The sequence below is a fragment of the Oncorhynchus tshawytscha genome, linkage group LG02 (assembly GCF_018296145.1).
Source record: "Oncorhynchus tshawytscha isolate Ot180627B linkage group LG02, Otsh_v2.0, whole genome shotgun sequence".
Classification (NCBI taxonomy): domain Eukaryota; kingdom Metazoa; phylum Chordata; class Actinopteri; order Salmoniformes; family Salmonidae; genus Oncorhynchus; species Oncorhynchus tshawytscha.
Window position 1 is genome coordinate 19455469 of NC_056430.1, and position 20679 is coordinate 19476147.

Below are 20679 nucleotides of genomic sequence, written 5' to 3' on the forward strand. Positions count from 1 at the left end.
GATTCCATATGTATTATTTCATAGTTTTGTCTTCACTGTTATTCTACAATGTATAAAGTAGTAGAAATATAGAAAAACCCCTTGAATTAGTTGGTGTGTCCAAATGTTTCACTGGTACTGTGTGTGTATTTTTAGGAAAAAGATCAATTTGAGGCTGAATTACAGACTTAGGCTACCTACTTGAACTTTTAATTTTCTAAACATCTCTTCTGAATATAATATACAGTATTTCCCACCTTTCTCAGAAATAGACCACAATGTCTTGCACTGGTAAACTGCTTCCCCTTGAAATGTCTTCCCCCCCCCCCCAGGCCCTGTCTTGTGCCATTGTATAATATGGTGTGAGATGCAAGACCAGATGGTTAATTGTATTTTAGCAAGACAAGTTCACAGTGTGTTCATGCAACAGTACAGCAGGAATACACTATGCAGATTTCCTGGAACCAAATCATGCCTAATATCGCTGACATACAGAGAGGCACACTCATGGAGAAGCACTGTGCTTGGCTGGAGATTGTTCAATACTCAACTGATTTACTGTGAGACGGATGGCACTAGTGTTTTGTGGAGTGAGCTCATCATTCTAGAATCTATCATCATTGCCCAGTGGAATGAGAGAGCCATATTTATGGAAGCTAACAAGGTGTACCACATCTCTTTTTGAATGCGCAGAAGAACAGGGGCATAACATTTTCTTGTGAATTTATAACTGACTAGCAAATAATAGGCAAAGCCCTGCTCAAGACTGTGTGACATGTAGCCTATGCGTTGGTTTGAAGACATGTAAGCATAGGAGGCCATAGTGCCTGGGCAAAGTGGGCAGCTGCCACACTACACTTTCAGATGAGGAAGCAGCGTTCTACCCCTTAAATGACAGATTTTCACAAATGTGATTATAGAATTGTGAAACCCATTCAAAAGATTAGGGGACATGATCTGGAAGTAAATCAGAAGGGGCAATCACTCCACTTGGTCATTTTTCATGGGCTGCAGCTCATTCTAGCTATTTAATAAGCTAACTAGCTACAGAAATTAACGAACTACCTAGCAAAACAATACAAAAACATGAAAAGATGGCTAGATATCTTGTTTAAAAAAATCAGATGACCCACAAGTTTCAAACCAAAGGAACAAATATGAAGGCTTTATTCAGCAGCAACTGGTTAGCTGTGCGATTTTAGCTAGCGTTAGCTTCACCACTTTTTTCACTGAGCTAGCTCCCTCGGTATATTGAAGCCAGTCACTAAATAAAATTGGGTGAAAATGCATTACTGACAGAAGTTTTTAAGCTGTCATTTCACCACATGAAATAAACTACTTCTGAGCACTTTGTTTATTGCCAGACCAGATCTGGCGCATGCAACTTGCATTGTAGTTCAGATCTGACACATGCAGTTGGACCAGAGCAAAACATCAGCCTAGATTTAATCTTGGTTAACCCAGAACTCAAATCTTGCGTAAATTGGTCAGATGCTATGTTTATGTAGTCTGTCCATGAGAGATTAGCCTACATTGAATCCATGAGGTGAATACTATGCGGGTAGGTAGTGAACTACTTTGTTGTTTCAGGCAATGTCAGCAGTTTCTACTGTTACTGAAGCTCTACCATTGTGGACATCTATGGCAGATTCAAGGCACCAGGGTTATTGTGGTTCCAAAGAAAGTACTCTTGAGATTGGTGTAGAACAATCGAGCACTTGTGGTGTTCTGAGAGTCCTAACAAGCCTGGTTACAGTTCACATGCACAGTGAAAGGATCGCGTTCTCTCTCTGTGTTTGACAGGCATTGCATTTGAAGAATAGGACGGCCTACTGAGGAGATGACCTCGAGATGACACATGACTACCCTCCTAGGAGGTGCTGTGATATGAACATGTTTCACCTGCAGGGGCCTTGGTGTCCTCGTGGTGCTCCAAGGTTTATGTGGGGTGGAGCAGCGTACTTGTGTTCACCCCACCTCTCCAGCCTCTCCCAGGCCTCATCATCACTCCTCCAAGTAGTCACATTAACAGGACTGAGACTCCATGCTACGTCTCAGTGGGCCTGAGCACTGAGCAAAGGGAAAGTGTAGCAGACTAAGTCCTAAAATCCCTGTTGAGTATTAATAGCCCGGTTAAGCTGGTTTCTAGGGAGCATATGCCCAGCATGTTAAACCTCACTTTTTTCTCTCTGATCTGGAATTGGTACTATGCGACAGTAATTGCTTTGGTGTCATGTCTGACAGTTAGATGTGTCTCTCGAGGAAATATTACCCTCTGCTAGGACGACTCGTTGCTCTCTGTGATAGTATTTATACACTTCTCAGAGAGCTGTGATCTCATGGATTGAAGGAGAGAAGGCAATGTTATTTGAAGAATGTGACCTGTTGAATCTTTTAACCTCTGATAATCACGATCATCCAAAGCATGTCATAGTAATGTGAAAATTCTGAAATAAGTCTTTACAATATTTAGTACAGTGGGTTTCCTGCGTAAACTACAATTTATTTGATCTAAACTAGCATTGTTTTAAGCATTTCGATGGCCGCCTGTTTTATGTTGATTCCTGTCTCCGTTCCTCAGTGTATGCCCTCTGGGTTGCGTCCTACTGTACCCTGCCATTTCCTGCACAGTTTGCCAACTGTTCATAAAAAGGAAACTGTTCATTCCCTTCCTTCCCACTGTGTAGCATTTGCATATAACCCTCCCCATTCTGTCCCCCTAACCTGGTCTCCTTCACTCTCTAAACCCACTTCCTCTCCCTCTCTCATATAGCGGGCCCTCTCTTCTACCGCTCTGTTTTCTGTGTCTGGCTCCTCCTCCTGTGCTTACCCATCCAGCTCTTCCCTCTCTTCCTTCATGCGTCCCATGACAGCTAATCCCTGGACGCTGTGGCGTTTGTTGGCCAAGTTTTTGTGGTGTGCTTGGTGCTGGTCTGGAGCAGCTATTTTTACCCCTGTCACAGATAATCAGATCTCCCATCATTGTGCTTTGCAGGTAGCCAGCCTCGGAACCGGAGGAGGAACTAGTGTGTTTTCTGTCAGGACTCACACTGTTCAAGATCTGATCAGCTCTGTGCTATTTCTAAAGAGCTCTACTATCCCCAATTGGATCAGGCCAATGTGTTTACCTACAAGAGAATCAAAATGTCTAAAATCACCATCATCCTGTTATATCTATTTAGCTAGTCATGTCCTTGTTATACTGACAGCCTATTACTCTTCCATGCCCTTTTGGCAACTTTCCACTGCTTTATACGTCATGTACTGAATGTTATGAAATTGATAATAAATCTTCACCTGTTTTCTCTGTCTTTCCAGACTGCCTTTTCAAGCTGTGCCCCATGAACAGGTACTCTGCACAGAAACAGTTTTGGAAGGCAGCAAAACCAGGTGGAAACAGCACCACTGACACAGTGCTCCTCAACAAACTCCATGTGAGTAACTCATCTCACGGCTCATTATGCCTGCTGGTTCTAAACTGCATGCATTGCCGTGTTGCTGAGGTCGAGCAAATCATTACAAGTGAAACACTCTCCAAGTTTATAACACAACATAAACCCAGATCTATATTCCATAAAGTACGGCTTCTTATTCTTAATGTGTTTTTGGAGCAGTAAATTTAATTGGTGGCCATTATATTCTCTGACATCTCGTTTTATCCCTATATTTCAGCATGCTGCTGATCTGGAGAAGAAGCAGAATGAATCAGAGAACCGAAAGCTGCTAGGAACTGTTATCCAGTATGGAAATGTCATTCAGGTATGAGCAGGAAGAGTAGGGGTGATAAGGTAACAAGGAGATTGAGTTTGGTAAAGCCACAATATAACAGTGTCATTAAGGTTAGTGGAAAGCCTGGAGCAGAGAGGCAATACAGCTCTTCCATAAATGCAGCGAATTATCATCCAGGCCTTATCACCCCCTGCATGTGACCAGTGATAGTCTCCTATGCAGAAATTAGATCATCAGGCCACAGGGAAACGGGTCTAAAGTGTGTCAGTTGATTTCAAGTGACAGACCCTCAACCAGAACACCCTGGTAGTTGTGATATCTGTCATCTAAAAACACCAACATATACTGTATCTATTTTAGGGCAGCTGTCTCCTGAACTTTAGTCCTAAACATGCTCACATATTTGTATTGGCGGAAGTGGTACAGTAGGTGTATTGGGTTTATGTGTTTTAGGGGTGTGATGACAGGTAAGGTATTGAGGGCAGTAGGGTACAGCTATGCTCCTCTGCCAGTGTTTGATATTTACCACAGGCTTACTGTGGTAAGTGGTTGCAGCACTTGAGAGCATGCATTGTAAACGCATGTATCTGTAATTGTCTGAGACATTTCAAACGACAGTTGTCTTGTTTTTTCAGTCTCTGCATTCTCCCTCAAAATAAACAACCACAAAGGATGGTTAAGGTCTAGTCTCCCAGTACCAGACATCACACTGAATACTTGTTTGAGGGGTTGATGCTGGTTGAGTCAACATGGTTGATTTCTTGGGTGAAATTATGGGGCAAAGGAGGTCATGAGAAACATATTTGAACTAGGGCCTTGGAGTATTATAAAAACAATTCCAGGGGGAGAAAAGGGTCCAGAAAGAATTCAAGTGTGATATTTTCAAATGGCAGATTCTTTTGTGGATATTCAGGAATGGCCACTGTGCCAGTATTTGACATCTAACTCAATCTCTTCCTGTAGATATACTCCTTAATAGACTCAGACCATGACATTAACAGTATCTGTCTATTAAACCCCAATATACAAACTTCTATAATCATTACATATTTAAACTTGATAAAACTCTAATTGGAAATGTAAATTGTGTTTACATGCACTTGCAACTGTGTCTGTTGTTTGCCACTCTGTTCCAGCTGTTGCACTTGAAAAGCAATAAGTACCTGACGGTGAATAAGCGTCTCCCTGCCCTGTTGGAGAAGAATGCTATGAGGGTGACGCTGGACTCTGCAGGCAACGAGGGCTCCTGGTTTTACATCCAGCCCTTCTACAAGCTGCGCTCCCTGGGAGACAGTGTGAGTGTCCAGCCCAGTGTTGGCTTTAGTGTGGGTCAGATAGGAAGTCTGGTCATGTGTCTGTAGATAAACAACGAAGCCCAGACAACAGCCTTTCCACTCAAGATCAAGATGCGATGCTCGTTTTTGTGATTCTTAGTTATTGGTAATGTTTCAATTTGTTAATTGGTTGTCTAGCATTTAATCATTCAGGCTAGCTGGTTCCAGTTGTATATGTCCATAGACATGTAGGTAGAGAGTGATTAAGAGCCTATGTAACAACTGTCTTCGGGTGAAAGAGAGGAGGACCAAAATGCAGCGTGATGATAATCCATCATTTAATGGAATACTTAAACAACGAACAAAACAATAAACCGACAAAAATCAACGAAGACGAAACAGTCCCGTAATGTGAACACTGGTAACAGGACCAATCACCCACAAAATACCCAAAGAATATGGCTGCCTAAATATGGTTCCCAATCAGAGACAACGATAGACAGCTGCCTCTAATTGAGAACCAATCTAGGCAACCATAGACTTACAAAAACACCTAGATCATACAAAACCCCTAGACAAGCAAAACACATACATCACCCATGTCACACCCTGACCTAACCAAAATAACAAAGAAAACAAAGAATACTAAGGTCAGGGTGTGACAGCCTAACAGTCTGGCATGCAAGATTCGAAAGCTCCTGGTATACAACCTGAGATTCTTATAACAACAGATGAATTAAAACACCATGAGATTCATCAAAACACCATGAGATTCATTAAAACACCCTGAGATTCTTAAAACACCCTGAGATTCATTGAAACACCCTGAGATTCTTAAAGCTCCGTTCGTCAGTGACCACAGCAAAGATCATTAACAAAGGGGTCTCTAGGACAGCACTTCTCTGACGCTTGATGCCGCTGAAGTTTACCTGCTTTATAAATTGAAGCCGTGGTGCAATTGACAAGTTGTAAGATTAAATTAATACATAATTTCCTATTTTGACATTGTGTTGGCCTTAGGGTGTGTACTGGTTTAATTGCAAGTAGGCTACTATAGGTCATCATCATTAGCTTTAGTCATTAGGGTTTTTCAGGCTGAATTATTCCTGTGCTGATGAGAGGTCCAGTGTGGCACCGAGTGCTTGGTAGCCAACATGGTCTGATGGGAACAAGTCGAACAAAGTGTTATCATATTTGCCTGGTGTTACAAAGCACCAGTAACTAGCTATAACAACATTGAGGACAGAGACTTTAGGGAAACATTAGGATAAAGGATGTTAACAGGAATTCATTATGCAGTGCTCAGACCCGTTTGGCAGTACATCCTGTGCAGCAGCAGGACTTCACCTTGCTAGTATGATACCACAGCTTTTCTCTCATATTATGCAATCAACTGATGCCAAAAGTTGAGAGGTTCTGTTTATCTTGAAGGGCACTCTAAACTGGACTGACCCCTTACTTTCTTTCCATGTGTGTGTCTCTGGGCTGTCATGCGTAACAGCTCTCCCGGGGCCTCTGTAGATGAGCAGATAGCACGCTCTGGAGGACACTAGTGGTTGTACAAGTGTTACTTGTGGTTTTCTACTGGCTGATGGGTCTGATAAAGACAATCACACAGCCTCTCTGTTTGCTGTGTCTCTGAGGGTTTCTGTACAGTAAGTGTGGACAGCTGTGTGTTTCGGTGTGTGAACGTGTGTGGCTGTGTGTGAACGTGTGTAGTTGATCATGGATCTCTGTGTGTATAATAATGCTATTTGATTGCTCCCCTGTATGTCTAGGTGGTGATTGGAGACAAGGTGGTCCTTAACCCTGTGAACGCTGGACAGCCCCTTCATGCCAGCAGCCATCAGCTGGTAGACAACCCAGGATGCAATGAGGTAGAATACATGTTTCATCTTCATTGTCTCCTGGGTGGAGACTGCGTTTGTAACAGCAACCATATTCTCCATTGTTATGTAAACCAAGGTGTGCCTGCACATTTCACTTCCACAAATCACAAGTAGTGCAGGTTTTAACCAATTTGAGAAGTGTGCCTTATTCTTAATTCTCATGTCCTCTCAAAGATGAGGAAACATATTCACTGTACAACTAGCTCCTCTCTTATGCTTGTTTCATATATACTAATCATCGGCAGTATTATCTTGAGTTCATTAAGTGAGGGTCCTTAATCCACTCTTAAGGCTCAACCGCCATTAAGACAATTGACTCTTAAGTTAAAGACTATATCATTACTGTGCTCCTCCTTACAAACCCAACAGACTCCCAGGCTCATTTGTTTTTGTCACTTTTTTAAGCCAAACTTAATTATGTGAATAAATGTCTTTACCTTAGCCTTTCCTGACTCATCCTCTTGGTTTTCAGGTGAACTCCGTGAACTGCAACACAAGTTGGAAAGTAGTTTTGTTTATGAAATGGAGCGACAACAAGGAGATTATTCTTAAAGGGGTAGGTACTCTGATAGTTGATCAAATGTATTAGACACAATAACACATTAAATAGGTTAGCTGGCTCTTCTTCCCCATGATACTGACTGGTGTCTATGTTTGTGTTGCCAGGGTGACGTCGTTCGGCTGTTCCATGCAGAGCAGGAGAAGTTCCTGACATGTGACGACTTCAAAAAGAAGGAGTATGTATTTCTCAGGACTACAGGACGCCAGTCCGCCACCTCCGCCACTAGCAGCAAGGCATTGTGGGAAGTGGAGGTGAGCATAGAACTAGTAGATAGTAGATACATGGTCTGAGTCATGTTACACAATGGCTCATGATAATGGCTACAATGGCGTGAATGGAATGGTATCAAACACAAGAAAATCATGTTTTTAATGTGTTCGATACCATTCTGTTCCAGCCATTACTATGAGCCCATCCTCTCCAATTAAGGTGCCACCAGCAGCTTGTGAATCACACATACAGTGATATTTATCGACATGGTTACACACAACCTTTGATTGTGGAAGCCTTGCATTGCCATGACATTCTGTAGACTGTTCCAAAGCTTAAGGCCTGGAACAGAGAAAACCAGGTGAAACTATGTGGGTTGTCCTGCATCTTACAATGTGTTTTTACTTGTATGTTATCAGTCCAGATGTTGTCCTCATGCTGTCAGGTGTTGCATTCTTCTGTCAGGTGGTCCACCATGACCCGTGTCGGGGCGGGGCTGGCTACTGGAACAGCCTGTTTAGGTTCAAACACCTTGCCACAGGGTCTTACTTGGCTGCTGAGGTGAGTCCCCTTACAGTGACAGTAGGCATATTACATGGTAGTCTACCAGTCAACCACTTGCAGCGATCATTTGATTTATACCTGGGAGTATAATGCACACAATCATCTTGCAGTACTTCATTATGCGATATGAAAGTCTTAACGACAGGGCTTGATTAAGTTTAAGTTGGATTGACTTTATAGTAATTTATAAGAGGACTATGTATTACCTCTTGCTTCCTCACATGTTGGAGTTAAGTATCCTATTCTGGTTCCTGATATCTTTTCAGGTGAATCCTGACTATGTGGAAGAATGTCCTGAGCCCCGATCCTCAGTAAGTCAACCAGAGACAGCTCTATATCTGTGTTTCATGTCGATGTTGTGTTTGCTGTCTTGCCCTACCTACTGCTGCTGATCTGTGGTGGATCTTGTTTCCTCTCCAGGTGGTGGATTTTGTTCCCTTTAACTTCCAGGTACTGTGCCTGTCCTTGTGTTTCATCCTCTCAAATACTTCCCTGATGAGTTGAGGGACTCTTTAACCATGTTTTAATAATCAACTCACCCTCTTGAAGAGAACTAACTTAGCTAAATTAGTGTCCCCCAATTCAGGCTACTGTTTGTGTGTAGTGTGTTTGAGTGGTTATTATGAAAACAATTCTCTATATGGGGTCGAAAGCTGAGGCCAAAACCTGTCCGTTTGTTCTGATCTCTGCTGCAAAACATTTTTAAAGTAAAGAATAGTTCAGTGAGTGCAGGTTTTTCCTTTATTCAACATTCTCTGTTACCATCTATCATTTGAAGCTATTTCTGTATCTTCTAAAAGGAGAGTTTCTTTTTGTAACATTGGCAGTTGTGGTAGTTGTGGGAGAGCACCACAGCATGTAAGCACACCATATATTTAGATGATCTGTGTATGGTACTAGAGCTCACATATAGATGGCAGTATAACACCATATTACTGTGGATGAAGTCATTATACAGTGTATATATGGAAGGAATATGCCAAAGAATATTATTTTCTGGGGTGGAATCCAGGGTCTGCTTTCCAGTGGTGATTTTAGCATGTAAATCTTGGTGGGGCCAAAAAACTAAACAACACAACATTAAACAATACATTAATTGCACTATAACAGTGACAAACGGTGCCCACAAACTGTTAGGGCCTACATAAAGCTGTCCCAACAGCAGTCCCAACACCTTACCACCGCTACACCTGGCTATCAGCGGAGCCTTGTCTGGCAGCGAAACAGTTCATTCAGCCTCATTTACTGCCTTTATAAAAGCATAGCTTATTTGGCTGACTTGTTTAAATAAATGGGGTTTCTGTACATCTCAATTGTCATTAAACTATGGCATAAGGGACGACAAGCGGATAAGAAGCAATCCGTAATTCAATTAAGCCATTAATGAGCTAGGATGGATAAAGGGTAAATGGACCAAATTAAATTAACATCTTACTACACAACATACACATAGTATTATTTTCTTAGCTACAGTATATATACCCCCCTGGCATATTACATAATTTATGCAGCATTATACAATAAATGTTTGGACTCACCTTGTTGTGCTGTGCTCACTTGAACAGGAAGGGGGCAGGATGGTCCTTCGTGGGCAAATTTTGTCATCCAAAGTCTGCAATTCTCTGGATTTATGGTGCTTTCAAAACAACTGGGAACTCTGAAAAAAACAAGGTAGAATCATGATGATGTCATTGAGCTTGTGGTTGTAGCTCTAGAAAGAGTCCGAATTTACAGTTCTGAGTTGGATGACCGTTCAAAACATATTTCCCCAGTCGGAGCTCACATCAATCCCGACTTCCCAGCTGTCTTGAACTCACTGAAGTCAAGTTTTCACAGTTCCGAGTTAACAGTTGTTTTGAGCGCGGCACAAATCATGCTTCATTGACAGCATGGCCAATGTTGAAAGTTTATTCTTTTAAACTTGGAAAAGAGCCCCTTAATCCCAGATTTGGGACCACACAGCCACTGTCACTGATTCCTTCCAAACCACTCATTGTTGAATTTGCGATTTTCAACTTGTTGTGTAATGTCCAATGGCTGCACCTACATATTGGAGCCGTCTTACGCAATAAAACAAAAAAGAGACCATGTTTGTATGCGGCTTTATTAACTCAATGATATTTATATTTATTTTTTTACATTGTTTGCAAACTGATATGTGATATGCTAGAAATGTTGGGCTCAAAACAGGTGGGTGTCTGCCCCTCTCCTCTCCCTGACCTGAATGATGGGTCGCCACTGCTGCTTTCCACGATTTGTTTCCGTCACTGAATTTACAGCTTTCAAAAAATACTTACAGATGATAAAACATGATCATATGAGGCTAAATACATCACGAATTGACTTAGCTTTTCGATCCGTAAACTTGACAGGATGAGTCAACCACACATTATCTCTTCTAAAAGTAGAAAATGTCTCTGAATTGGCATGACTTCAATCTCAATATAACCTCATGCTCAGTCTTCATTTGATTGGTACTGATGAGTACAGCAAAGGAAAGATGTTTGGGTGGGTGTATTTGTCTTGGAGGAAGCTGGATGAAGTTTGGTCAATTATTCCCGATGATGATTTCTCTCTTCTTACTGTAATGTAAAGCTGCAAATGAGAAAATGTCTTTTACGACTGTGGTAATCCAAACAATGTTGCAATGCTTTATCATCTTAATGTGATCCACTGATATAGCATTGATTAAGCTATTGTTGCCATGCATAAATCAAACTATAAACAGATTGGAGGAAACGTGTGCAACATCTTCATGCTCTCAGCCTCATCTGTTACACACAGTCACATACAGTAATATCACTGCATTGAAATTATGAACTGAATTGCTGAGTCGGGATTTTAGTATGAAGCTCCATAAACTGACAGCGTCCTCTCCCTACTGTACCTGCAGTTGGACTCGGATCATGAAGCCCTGCGAGCGCGTCTGCGAACCCCTCAAGAGAGAGTCATGTACCAACTGGTGTCTGTCCCTGATGGCATGGACATCTCCTCTATATTTGAGCTGGACCCAACCACCCTGAGAGGGGGTGACTCCCTGGTGCCCAGGTACATAGACAAATATCACTCCCCTCCACACATGCATTACATTCTATGATCTGCCTTTCGTCGCATCTTCAATCAACCTGGTCTAAATAGCACGGGTGTGATGATTGATACAAATCTGTCTCGTCAGGGCAAGAGGTGGCCATGTGTGGGGCTCTGCTTCCTCCTGTAGCGTCCATGTTACAGACTGCTGCTGCTGACAGTCACATTGTGTTGACTGGACGGGGGACCCACCATGACATACGAAACTGCTGTTGATGCGGCTGCTCTTCACACCTTTCCTGTCTGGCAGGGGCTCTGGGCTCAGTCCCTTCGTAGACAGGATTAGGGCATTTCATAGGCTTCAGATTTCTGGGCATCGACAGAGGAGGGCCTTTGGGGGTGTCTAATCACACAGCCTAGTTAATCTAAGAAACCCAGGAGCAGCATTTACAATTCAGAGATGATAATTTCAGGGCAATTTTAGGATAGCTAAAGGATGGCCGATTGTTTGCTCTTTGATCTGAATAGTGAGTTTGCAGGACAGAGCCAATTTTGGCTCTTTTGTTTTCAAAGTGATTCATATTTTTCTAATGAAAAAATATCTCACCGTCTACCACTGCGTGTGTGTGCACCTGTGTGTGCGCGCCTGTGTGTGCGCGCCTTTATGTGCGTGTGTGTGTGTGTGTGTTGTAGGAGGTAGCACAGTTTGTTAACACTAGCTAATGATAGTCAGGAAAGTCCCGGTATGGTTTGAAGCAGGAAACCATGGTGATGGGGCAGACTGCAGCGCTACAGACTGGATCAGGATATCCAGAAGATGTTGCAACATGCCGTGATTTAGTCATATCTTCCAGCTGAAAAGAGAAGCCAGATGTTGCATAACCATCCATCCACCCACACACCATAAACACACCATCATCTGGAAGGCATATTTTCCCATGAAGTAATTTGATCTTTCAGAGTGCTACTGCCAACTATGTGGGAATAGTCAGGTCCTGTCCATAGTACTGCATATACTTCTATATTCACATCTGGTGTGTTCCTTCCTTTTCACCTCCTGACTGCATCATGTGTTGGCTAAAATAACAATAGTGTGGTTGCTTCTGTCACCAGCGCCACATAAGACAAGGTGTGTGCCCCCTCCCCCCGTAGTGTCAGTCGGCATTATGTCATGCCTGCTGGCTACCATTGGCAGCACCCTCGCCCTCTGGTCCCCCTCCCTACCTGAAATAACCCATATTCGCCAGGACAAAGGCAGCCAAGCTGGGCTTTAGGTGCCAGTCATTAAGAGTGAGTGTGGTAGAAGTAAGCCTGTTATCCTAACAGGCCATTATGCAACCAGGCCAAGAATACAGCCAGAGAAGGTGGACACACACATAGAGCCCAACCGGTATATTGTTTCACCAAAATACAGGGCCTTCAGAAAGTATTCATACCCCTTGACTTATTCCACATTTTGTTGTGTTACAGCCTGAATTCAAAATGGATTAAATTATTTATTTGTCCCAGCCATCTACACACAATACCCCATAATGACAAAGTGAAAACATGTTTTTAGAGAACTTTGCAAATTAATTTAAAATTAAATAACAAATTTACATAAGTATTCACACCTCTTTGTAGAAGCTCCTTTGGCAGCGATTACAGCTTTGAGTCTTTCTGAGTAAGTCTCTCGGAGCTTTACCACACCTGGATTGTGCAACATTTGCCCATAATTATTTTCAAAATTCTTCAAGCTCTGTCAAGTTGGTTGTTGATCATTGCTAGACAACCATCTTCAGGCCTTGCCATAGATTTTCAAGTAGATTTAAGTCAAAAATGTAATTTGGCCACTCAGCAACATTCACTGTCTTCTTGGTAAGCAACTCCAGTGTAGATTTGGCCTTGTGTTTTAGGTTATTGTCCTGCTTAAAGGTGAATTCCTCTCCAAGTGACTGGTGGAAAGCAGACTGAACCATGTTTTCCTCTAGGATTTGGCCTGTGCTTAGCTCCATTCCATTTATTTTGTTACCCTGAAACACTATCCAGTCCTTAACAGTTACAAGCATACCCATAACATGATGCAGCCACCGCTATGCTTGAAAATATGTAGAGTCGTACTCGGTAATGTATTGGATTTAGCCAAAACATAACAGTTTGTATTCAGGACAAAAAATTTATTGCTTGCCACATGTTTTGCAGTATTTATTTAGTGCCTTGTTGCAAACAGGATGCATGTTTAAGAATGTTTTCAATCTATAAAGGCATCCTTCTTTTCACTATGTAATTTACAGGTGAAGTCGGAAGTTTACAAACACTTAGGTTGGAGTCATTAAATCTCGTTTTTCAACCACTCCGCAAATGTCTTGTTAACAAACTATAGTTTTGGCAAGTTGGTTAGTACATCTACTTTGTGCATGACACAAGTAGTTTACCAACAGATAATTTCACTTATAATTCACTGTATCACAATTCCAGTGTGTCAGAAGTTTACATTCACTAAGTTGACTGTGCGTTTAAACAGCTTGAAAAATTCCAGAAAATCATGTCATGGCTTTAGAAGCTTCTGATAGGCTAATTGACATACTTTGAGTCAATTGGAGGTGTACCTGTGGATGTATTTCTAGGCCTACCTTCAAACTCAGTGTCTCTTTGCTTGACATCATGGGAAAATCTAAAGAAATCAGCCAAGAAAAATAATTGTAGACCTCCACAAGTCTGGTTCATCCTTGGGAGCAATTTCCAAATGCCTGAAGGTACCACATTCATCTGTACAAACAATAGTACGCAAGTATAAACACCATGGGACCACACAGCCGTCATACCGCTCAAGTAGTAGACGCATTCTGTCACCTAGAGATGAACGCACTTTGGTGAGAAAGGTGCTAATCAATACCAGAACAACAGCAAAGTTGAAGATGTTGGAGGAAACAGGTACAAAAGTATCTATAGCCACAGTAAAACGAGTCCTATATCGACATAACCTGAATGGCCGCTCAGCAAGGAAGAAGCCACTGCTCCAAAACCGTCATAAAGAAGCCGGACTATGGTTTGCAACTACACATGGGGACAAAGATCATACTTTTTGGAGAAATGTCCTCTGGTCTGATGACACAAAAATAGATTTATTTGGCCATAATGACCATCGTTATGTTTGGAGGAAAAGGGGGTAGGCTTGCAAGCCGAAGAACACCAACCCAACCATGAAGCACGGGGGTGGCAGCAACATGTTGTGGGGTTGCTTTGCTGCAGAAGGGACTGGTGCACTTTACAAAAATAGATGGCATCATGAGGAAGGATTATGTGGATATTTTGAAGCAACATCTCAAGACATCAGTCAGGAAGTTAAAGCTTGGTCGCAAATGGGTCTTCCAAATGGACAATGACCCCCAAGCACAATTCCAAAGTTGTGGCAAAATGGCTTAAGGACAACAAAGTCAAGGTATTGGAGTGGCCATTACAACGCCCTGACCTCAATCCTATAGAAAATTTGTGGGCAGAACTGAAAAAGCGTGTGCGAGCAAGGAGGCCTACAAACCTGACTCAGTTACACCAGCACTGTCAGGAGGAAGGTGCCAAAATTCACCCAACTTATTGTGGGAAGCTTGTGGAAGGCTACTCAAAACATTTGACCCAAGTTAAACAATTTAAAGGCAATGCTACTAAATACTAATTGAGGGTATGTAAACTTCTGACCCACTGGGAATGTGATGAAAGAAATAAAAGTTGAAATAAGTACTTTTCTCTACCATTATTCTGACATTTCACATTCTCAAAATAAAGTGGTAATCCTATCTATCTACCTAAAACAGGGAATTTTTTGTAGGATTAAATGTCAGGAATTGTGAACAACTGAGATTAAATGTATTTGGCTACGGTGTATGTAAACTTCCGACTTCAATTGTTTGTTAGTATTGTAGAGTAACTACAATGTTGTTGATCTCCTCTCAGATTTCTCCTTTCACAGCCATTAAATTCTGTTTGACCTCATGGTGAAATCCCTGAGCTGTTTCCTTCCTCTCCGGCAACTGAGTTAGGAAAGGCACTTTTATGTTTGTGGTTGAATCTGTGTTTTGATATTCACTGCTCGACTGAGGGACCTTACAGATCATTTTTTGTGTGGGGTATAGCTGAGGTAGTCATACAAAAAAAACATTTTAAGCACTATTATTGCACACAGAGTAAGTCCATGCAACTTATTATGTGACTTGTTTTGCAAATTTTCACATAACAAAAGGGTTGAATACTTATTGACTCAAGACATTTCAGCTTTATTTTATTTTACTTCTTAAAACATAAGTCCACTTTGACAATATGGGGCAGTGGGCCAGTGACAAAACAATCTAAATGTAATCAATATTAAATTCAGGGTGTAACACTACGAATTGAGGAAAAAGTCAAGGGGTGTGAATATTTTCTGAAGGCTCTTTAATCAAACGATATTGGTCTTTTTCCGTTTTATTAGTCATATGGACAGAATACACATTGTATACACTGTCCAACAAATTGCTTACTTGCCACAACAACAATAAGAAACAACAATAGGAAATAAGAAAAGATAAGAAAACAAACATCAAGTTAAATGGCTCAGTAGAACAGAAAAAACATTGTAGCATGAGAATAATAGAGGACGATACAATATTTACACATTTTTGTGCAGTATTTTGTAATAATAAGAGTCTGGTAGCAGCAGTTGTGATGTGTGTGTGTGTGTGTGTGTGTAGCATTAATGTCTATTTGTTTGTGGGTGTTTATGTGCGTTAGTGCATATGTGCTAAGGTGTGGAGTGTCAGTCCAAGTGGTCAGTCCAGTTTAAGTGTTCAGCAGTCTGATGGAGCCTGTTGGAATCAGGAAAACCTCCCACAGACCTAGCCTCAGTCCAAATCTGCATGTGCTTCAGGGAAGGGAACAGAGCTGTGAAGTAGCACAAAGCCATGAAGGAGTGACTGCTCAACTGCAGTTTTTTCCCGTTAAAACCCAGGAGTTATTATTTGTCATGTTGTGTTTCTACTGTTGTGTGAGAATCTGTTTTTGGGTGTGTGTGTGTATGCGTGTTCAATCATGTGGTGTTCCTAGGTGTGGATTGATGCTGGCCCTCAGATCATCTTCTCCTATGCCATTGGCACCTACTATGCTGCAGCGGCCTCAGGAAAAAAATAAAATACATGAGTTTCTTCTCCATTTAGATTTGTTTAATCAAATTGTGAAATAATCCATGTCTGTTGTGAATATAGGTGATTATGATTCTTGGCATCATAACAATGACAGTCAAAGGAGTTGGACTGCAAGTTCTAACACAATCACCTATATTTACAATAGCCCTATTTTCCTGCCTTTTTTTGTCTAGACGGCATAGTTGTGCAAGAAAGCAACGCTCGGTACCCTTAGTGTTGGTACACAAAAAAGTGTTTGAATTTTGGAAATGGATGCTCATAGAGTCGTGGCCAAAAGTTTTGAGAATGACACAAATATTAATTTTCACAAAGTTTGCTGCTTCAGTGTCTTTAGATATTTTTTGTCAGATGTCAGTATGGAATACTGAAGTATAATTACAAGCATTTCATTAGTGTCAAAGGCTTTTACTGACAATTACATGAAGTTGATGCAAAGAATCAGTATTTGCAGTGTTGACCCTTATTTTTCAAGACCTCTGCAATCCGCCCTGGAATGCTGTCAATTAACTTCTGGGCCGCATCCTGGCTGACAGCAGGATTTTTGTTCTTGCATAATCAATGCTTGGAGTTTGTCAGAATTTGTGGGTTTTTGATTGTCCACCAGTCTCTTGAGGATTGACCACAACCTCTCAATGGGATTAAGGTCTGGGGAGTTTCCTGGACATGGACCCAAAATATTTATGTTTTGTTCCCCGAGCCACTTATCACTTTTGCCTTATGCAAAGGTGCTCCATCATGCTGGAAAAGGCATTGTTCATCACCAAACTGTTCCTGGATGGTTGGGAGAAGTTGCTCTTGGAGGATGTGCTGGTACCATTCTTTATTCATGGTTGTGTTCTTAGGCAAAATTGTGAGTGAGCCCACTCCCTTGGCTGAGAAGCAATCCCCCACATGAATGGTCTCAGGATGCTTTACTGTTGGCATGACACAGGACTGATGGTAGCGCTCACCTTGTCTCTCCGGACAAGCTTTTTCCGGATGCCCCAAACAATCGGAAAGGGGATTCATCAGAGAAAATTACTTTACCCCAGTCCTCAGCAGTCCAATCCCTGTACGTTTTGCAGAATATCAGTCTGTCCCTGATGTTTTTCCTGGAGAGAAGTGGCTTCTTTGTTGCACTTCTTGACACCAGGCCATCCGCTAAAAGTCTTTGCCTCACTGTGCGTGCAGATGCACTCACACCTGCCTGTTGCCATTCCTGAGCAAGCTCTGTACTGGTGGTGCCCCGATCCCGCAGCTGAATCAATTTTAGGAGATGGTCCTGGTGCTTGCTGGACTTTCTTGGGCACTCTGAAGCTTTCTATAGAAAAATTTAACCGCTCTCCTTGAAGTTCTTGATTATCCGATAAATGGTTGATTTAGGTGCAATCTTACTGGCAGCAATATCGTTGCCTGTGAAGCCTTTTTTTGTGCAAAGCAATGATGATGGCACGTGTTTCCTTGCCGGTAAGCATGGTTGACAGAGGAAGAACAATGATTCCAAGCACCACCCTCCTTTTGAAGCTTCCAGTCTGTTATTCGAACTCAATCAGCATGACAGAGTGATCTACAGCCTTCTCCTGGTCAACACTCACACCTGTGTTAACGAGAGAATCACTGACATGATGTCAGCTGGTCCTTTTGTGGCAGGGCTGAAATGCAGTGGAAATGTTTTTGGGGGATTCAGTTCATTTGCATGGCAAAGAGGGACTTTCATCTGATCACTCTTCATAACATTCTGGAGTATATGCAAATTGCCATCATACAAACTGAGGCAGCAGACTTTGAGAAAATTAATATTTGTGTCATTCTCAAAACCTTTTGCCATGACTGTACACTTGTTTGAGGACGTTATAGAATGCCATCACACCCACCAATGGTGAGAGCCCTCTGTAGCTGTTATTACCATCATCTATGCCTAAGTAGGTTTTGGGTGATTTAAACAACACATTGATACACACACAAACACACGCTCAAAGAGCAAGCATCCTGCGAGGGAGAGGAATAACTCATCACGTTAGAGCAACGACAGTGTTGTTGTTATTGTAGAGGTTACTATTAGGGGGGGATACTACTGACTCGGCCATCTATGACCATGCAGCGTGACCATGCAGACAATGCACTGTTATAGATTGTTGAGCTTGAATCAGGAGCAGAGCACGAGTAATCAATAACATTTTATTTTATAATATTAGGATCCCCATTAGCTGATGCCATGAAGCCAGCTCGTCTTCCTGGGGTGACATGAGTTATTGAGCATCCTGTCCCGTCCTCACAGGGCTTGGTTTACATAACAGGACAACAACATTTGCCCATCCAAGTTAACAGAGCATAGCAACGATGGCAGTAATTCTATAGCTGGAAGGTGTGATAACAGGGTAAACCCAGCTGGTATTCCCCAGTATTACCACACACTTCTATGAATGTTTAAGCAACGCTCACTTTTCAAAGCTACTGTAAGGTTGACACCTAAGGAATTACAATCCACAGACATTATTTTGAATATACAAGACCTACTATAGTGTTTTTTAAAATATTGTTGCTGTCCTCTGAGTTGCTCTGTCTTGATCCCTCAGGAACTCTTTCGTGAGGCTCAGGCACCTCTGCACCAACACATGGGTCCACAGCACCAACAACCCAATTGACAAGGAGGAGGAGAAGCCTGTCATGTTACGGGTGAGTGGCTGGGAAGGATAATAGTGTGTGACCGTTGGTCGGACTTGAAAATCTATTTATTGAAAGTATGTTTTACATGTCCCTGTTTAGATTGGTACATCAGCGGTTAAAGAAGACAAAGAGGCCTTTGCCATAGTGCCTGTCCCCCCAGCAGAAGTCAGAGACTTAGACTTGGCCAACGATGCCAGTAAAGTGTTAGCATCCATCGCTGGCAAGCTGGAGAGGGGCACTATAACCCAGAATGAGAGGAGGTAAAGTGTGTCCCTGCCACACTCCTTTGACCTACTGTATTACTTTATCATACCTACACTACCGTTCAAAGGTTTGTGGTCACTTAGAAATGTCCTTGTTTTTGAAAGATTTTTTTTTTGTCCATTAAAATAACATCAAATTGATCAGAAATACAGTGGGGACTGTTGTCCTGATTAAAGAAACAATAAAACTGGCCAGCTACAATAGTCATTTACAACATTAACAATGTCTACACTGTATTTCTGATCAATTTGATGTTATTTTAATGGACAAAAGTTTTGCTTTTCTTTCAAAAACAAGGACATTTCTAAGTGACCCCAAACTTTTGAACGGTAGTATATCTGGTAGGTTGAAAGTATTTTTAGAAGGCTGTTGTTGGACTTTTGACATTTGGTAGAACTATTATTTTTCATGTTGAGATAGTTTTTCTCCTTTAGCTGTTGTTCCTAGCTCATCTCTCTGGAGAGGCTGGCTGTAGGAGTTGGTGTTATCTGGTACCTTGGTAGAACCAGTCACCTCCCTGGCCCTGTCACTTTGGTCTCTAGGTTTGTCACTAAGCTTCTAGAGGACCTGGTCTTCTTCGTGTGTGACATCCCCAACACTGGCCAGGATGTGCTGGAGATCATGGTCAACAAGCCCAATCGAGAGAGACAGAAACTCATGAGGGAGCAAAACATTCTTAAACAGGTACACCTCATCGTACAATACATTGGGCTTGGTTAAGTTGACCTCTCTGCATTGTCAGTTTGAGCATCACAATTAAAAATTACACATGGAATCCATATCCCTCTTTAGATTTTCAAACTTCTCCAAGCCCCGTTCACGGACAGTGGGGATGGTCCCATGCTGCGATTGGAAGAGCTTGGTGACCAGCGCCACGCCCCCTTCAGGCATATCTGCAGGCTCTGCTACAGGGTATTACGGCACTCCCAACAAGACTACAGGAAGAACCAGGTTGGTGTGCATAAATTATTGCTTGATTGATGTTGTATCAGATGCAGAGATGCAGAATTTATTTTGTTAAAAGGCTAAGTTTACTTGACCTGTTAGTTGTACGTTAGAATGGTGCTGACCCTCACTGACTCCCCCTCTACAGGAGTACATAGCCAAGCAGTTCCGCTTCATGCAGAAACAGATAGGCTACGATGTTCTGGCTGAGGACACGATAACAGCCCTGCTCCACAACAACCGCAAGCTCCTTGAGAAACACATCACAGCTGCTGAGATTGACACCTTCGTCACCTTGGTCAGGAAGAACCGGGAGCCCAGGTGAGACCAAGAGGAGGGGCAATAGGATGGGGGCATGCCATGAGCCTGATTCAGAAGGTTGTTTGTGGGCAGTTTGGGAGGAGCTTTTTTTGTACAGCACCAGCCAAGGTATGTAG

The 20679-nt window shown here is 42.1% G+C and overlaps 1 protein-coding gene and 1 long non-coding RNA gene across 12 annotated transcripts in view; one reads left to right on the forward strand and one right to left on the reverse strand.

Moving 5' to 3' along the window:
• The window catches only part of LOC112220148, a 59703-nt gene extending 49923 nt beyond the window's left edge, over window positions 1-9780 (reverse strand). The window contains exons 1-2 of the long non-coding RNA XR_002948839.2: window positions 9746-9780; window positions 7309-7357 (exon numbers count right to left, since the gene is read on the reverse strand). This is a non-coding gene — a long non-coding RNA (uncharacterized LOC112220148). The remainder of the gene's footprint in view (window positions 1-7308; window positions 7358-9745) is intronic.
• Window positions 1-20679, forward strand: part of LOC112220132 (inositol 1,4,5-trisphosphate receptor type 1-like) — a 143713-nt gene that overhangs the window by 26133 nt on the left and 96901 nt on the right. For 7 of the 11 annotated variants that reach the window (XM_042331591.1, XM_042331592.1, XM_042331595.1 and 4 more), the window contains exons 4-18: window positions 3298-3413; window positions 3652-3738; window positions 4845-5003; window positions 6761-6859; window positions 7344-7427; window positions 7538-7684; window positions 8109-8204; window positions 8474-8518; window positions 8628-8657; window positions 11101-11255; window positions 18943-19042; window positions 19133-19293; window positions 19840-19981; window positions 20090-20248; window positions 20391-20563. In XM_042331591.1, coding sequence (XP_042187525.1) covers window positions 3298-3413; window positions 3652-3738; window positions 4845-5003; window positions 6761-6859; window positions 7344-7427; window positions 7538-7684; window positions 8109-8204; window positions 8474-8518; window positions 8628-8657; window positions 11101-11255; window positions 18943-19042; window positions 19133-19293; window positions 19840-19981; window positions 20090-20248; window positions 20391-20563 — 1753 coding nt within the window. The remainder of the gene's footprint in view (window positions 1-3297; window positions 3414-3651; window positions 3739-4844; window positions 5004-6760; window positions 6860-7343; window positions 7428-7537; window positions 7685-8108; window positions 8205-8473; window positions 8519-8627; window positions 8658-11100; window positions 11256-18942; window positions 19043-19132; window positions 19294-19839; window positions 19982-20089; window positions 20249-20390; window positions 20564-20679) is intronic. The other 4 variants (XM_042331593.1, XM_042331636.1, XM_042331609.1 and 1 more) reach the window with 1 other exon arrangement.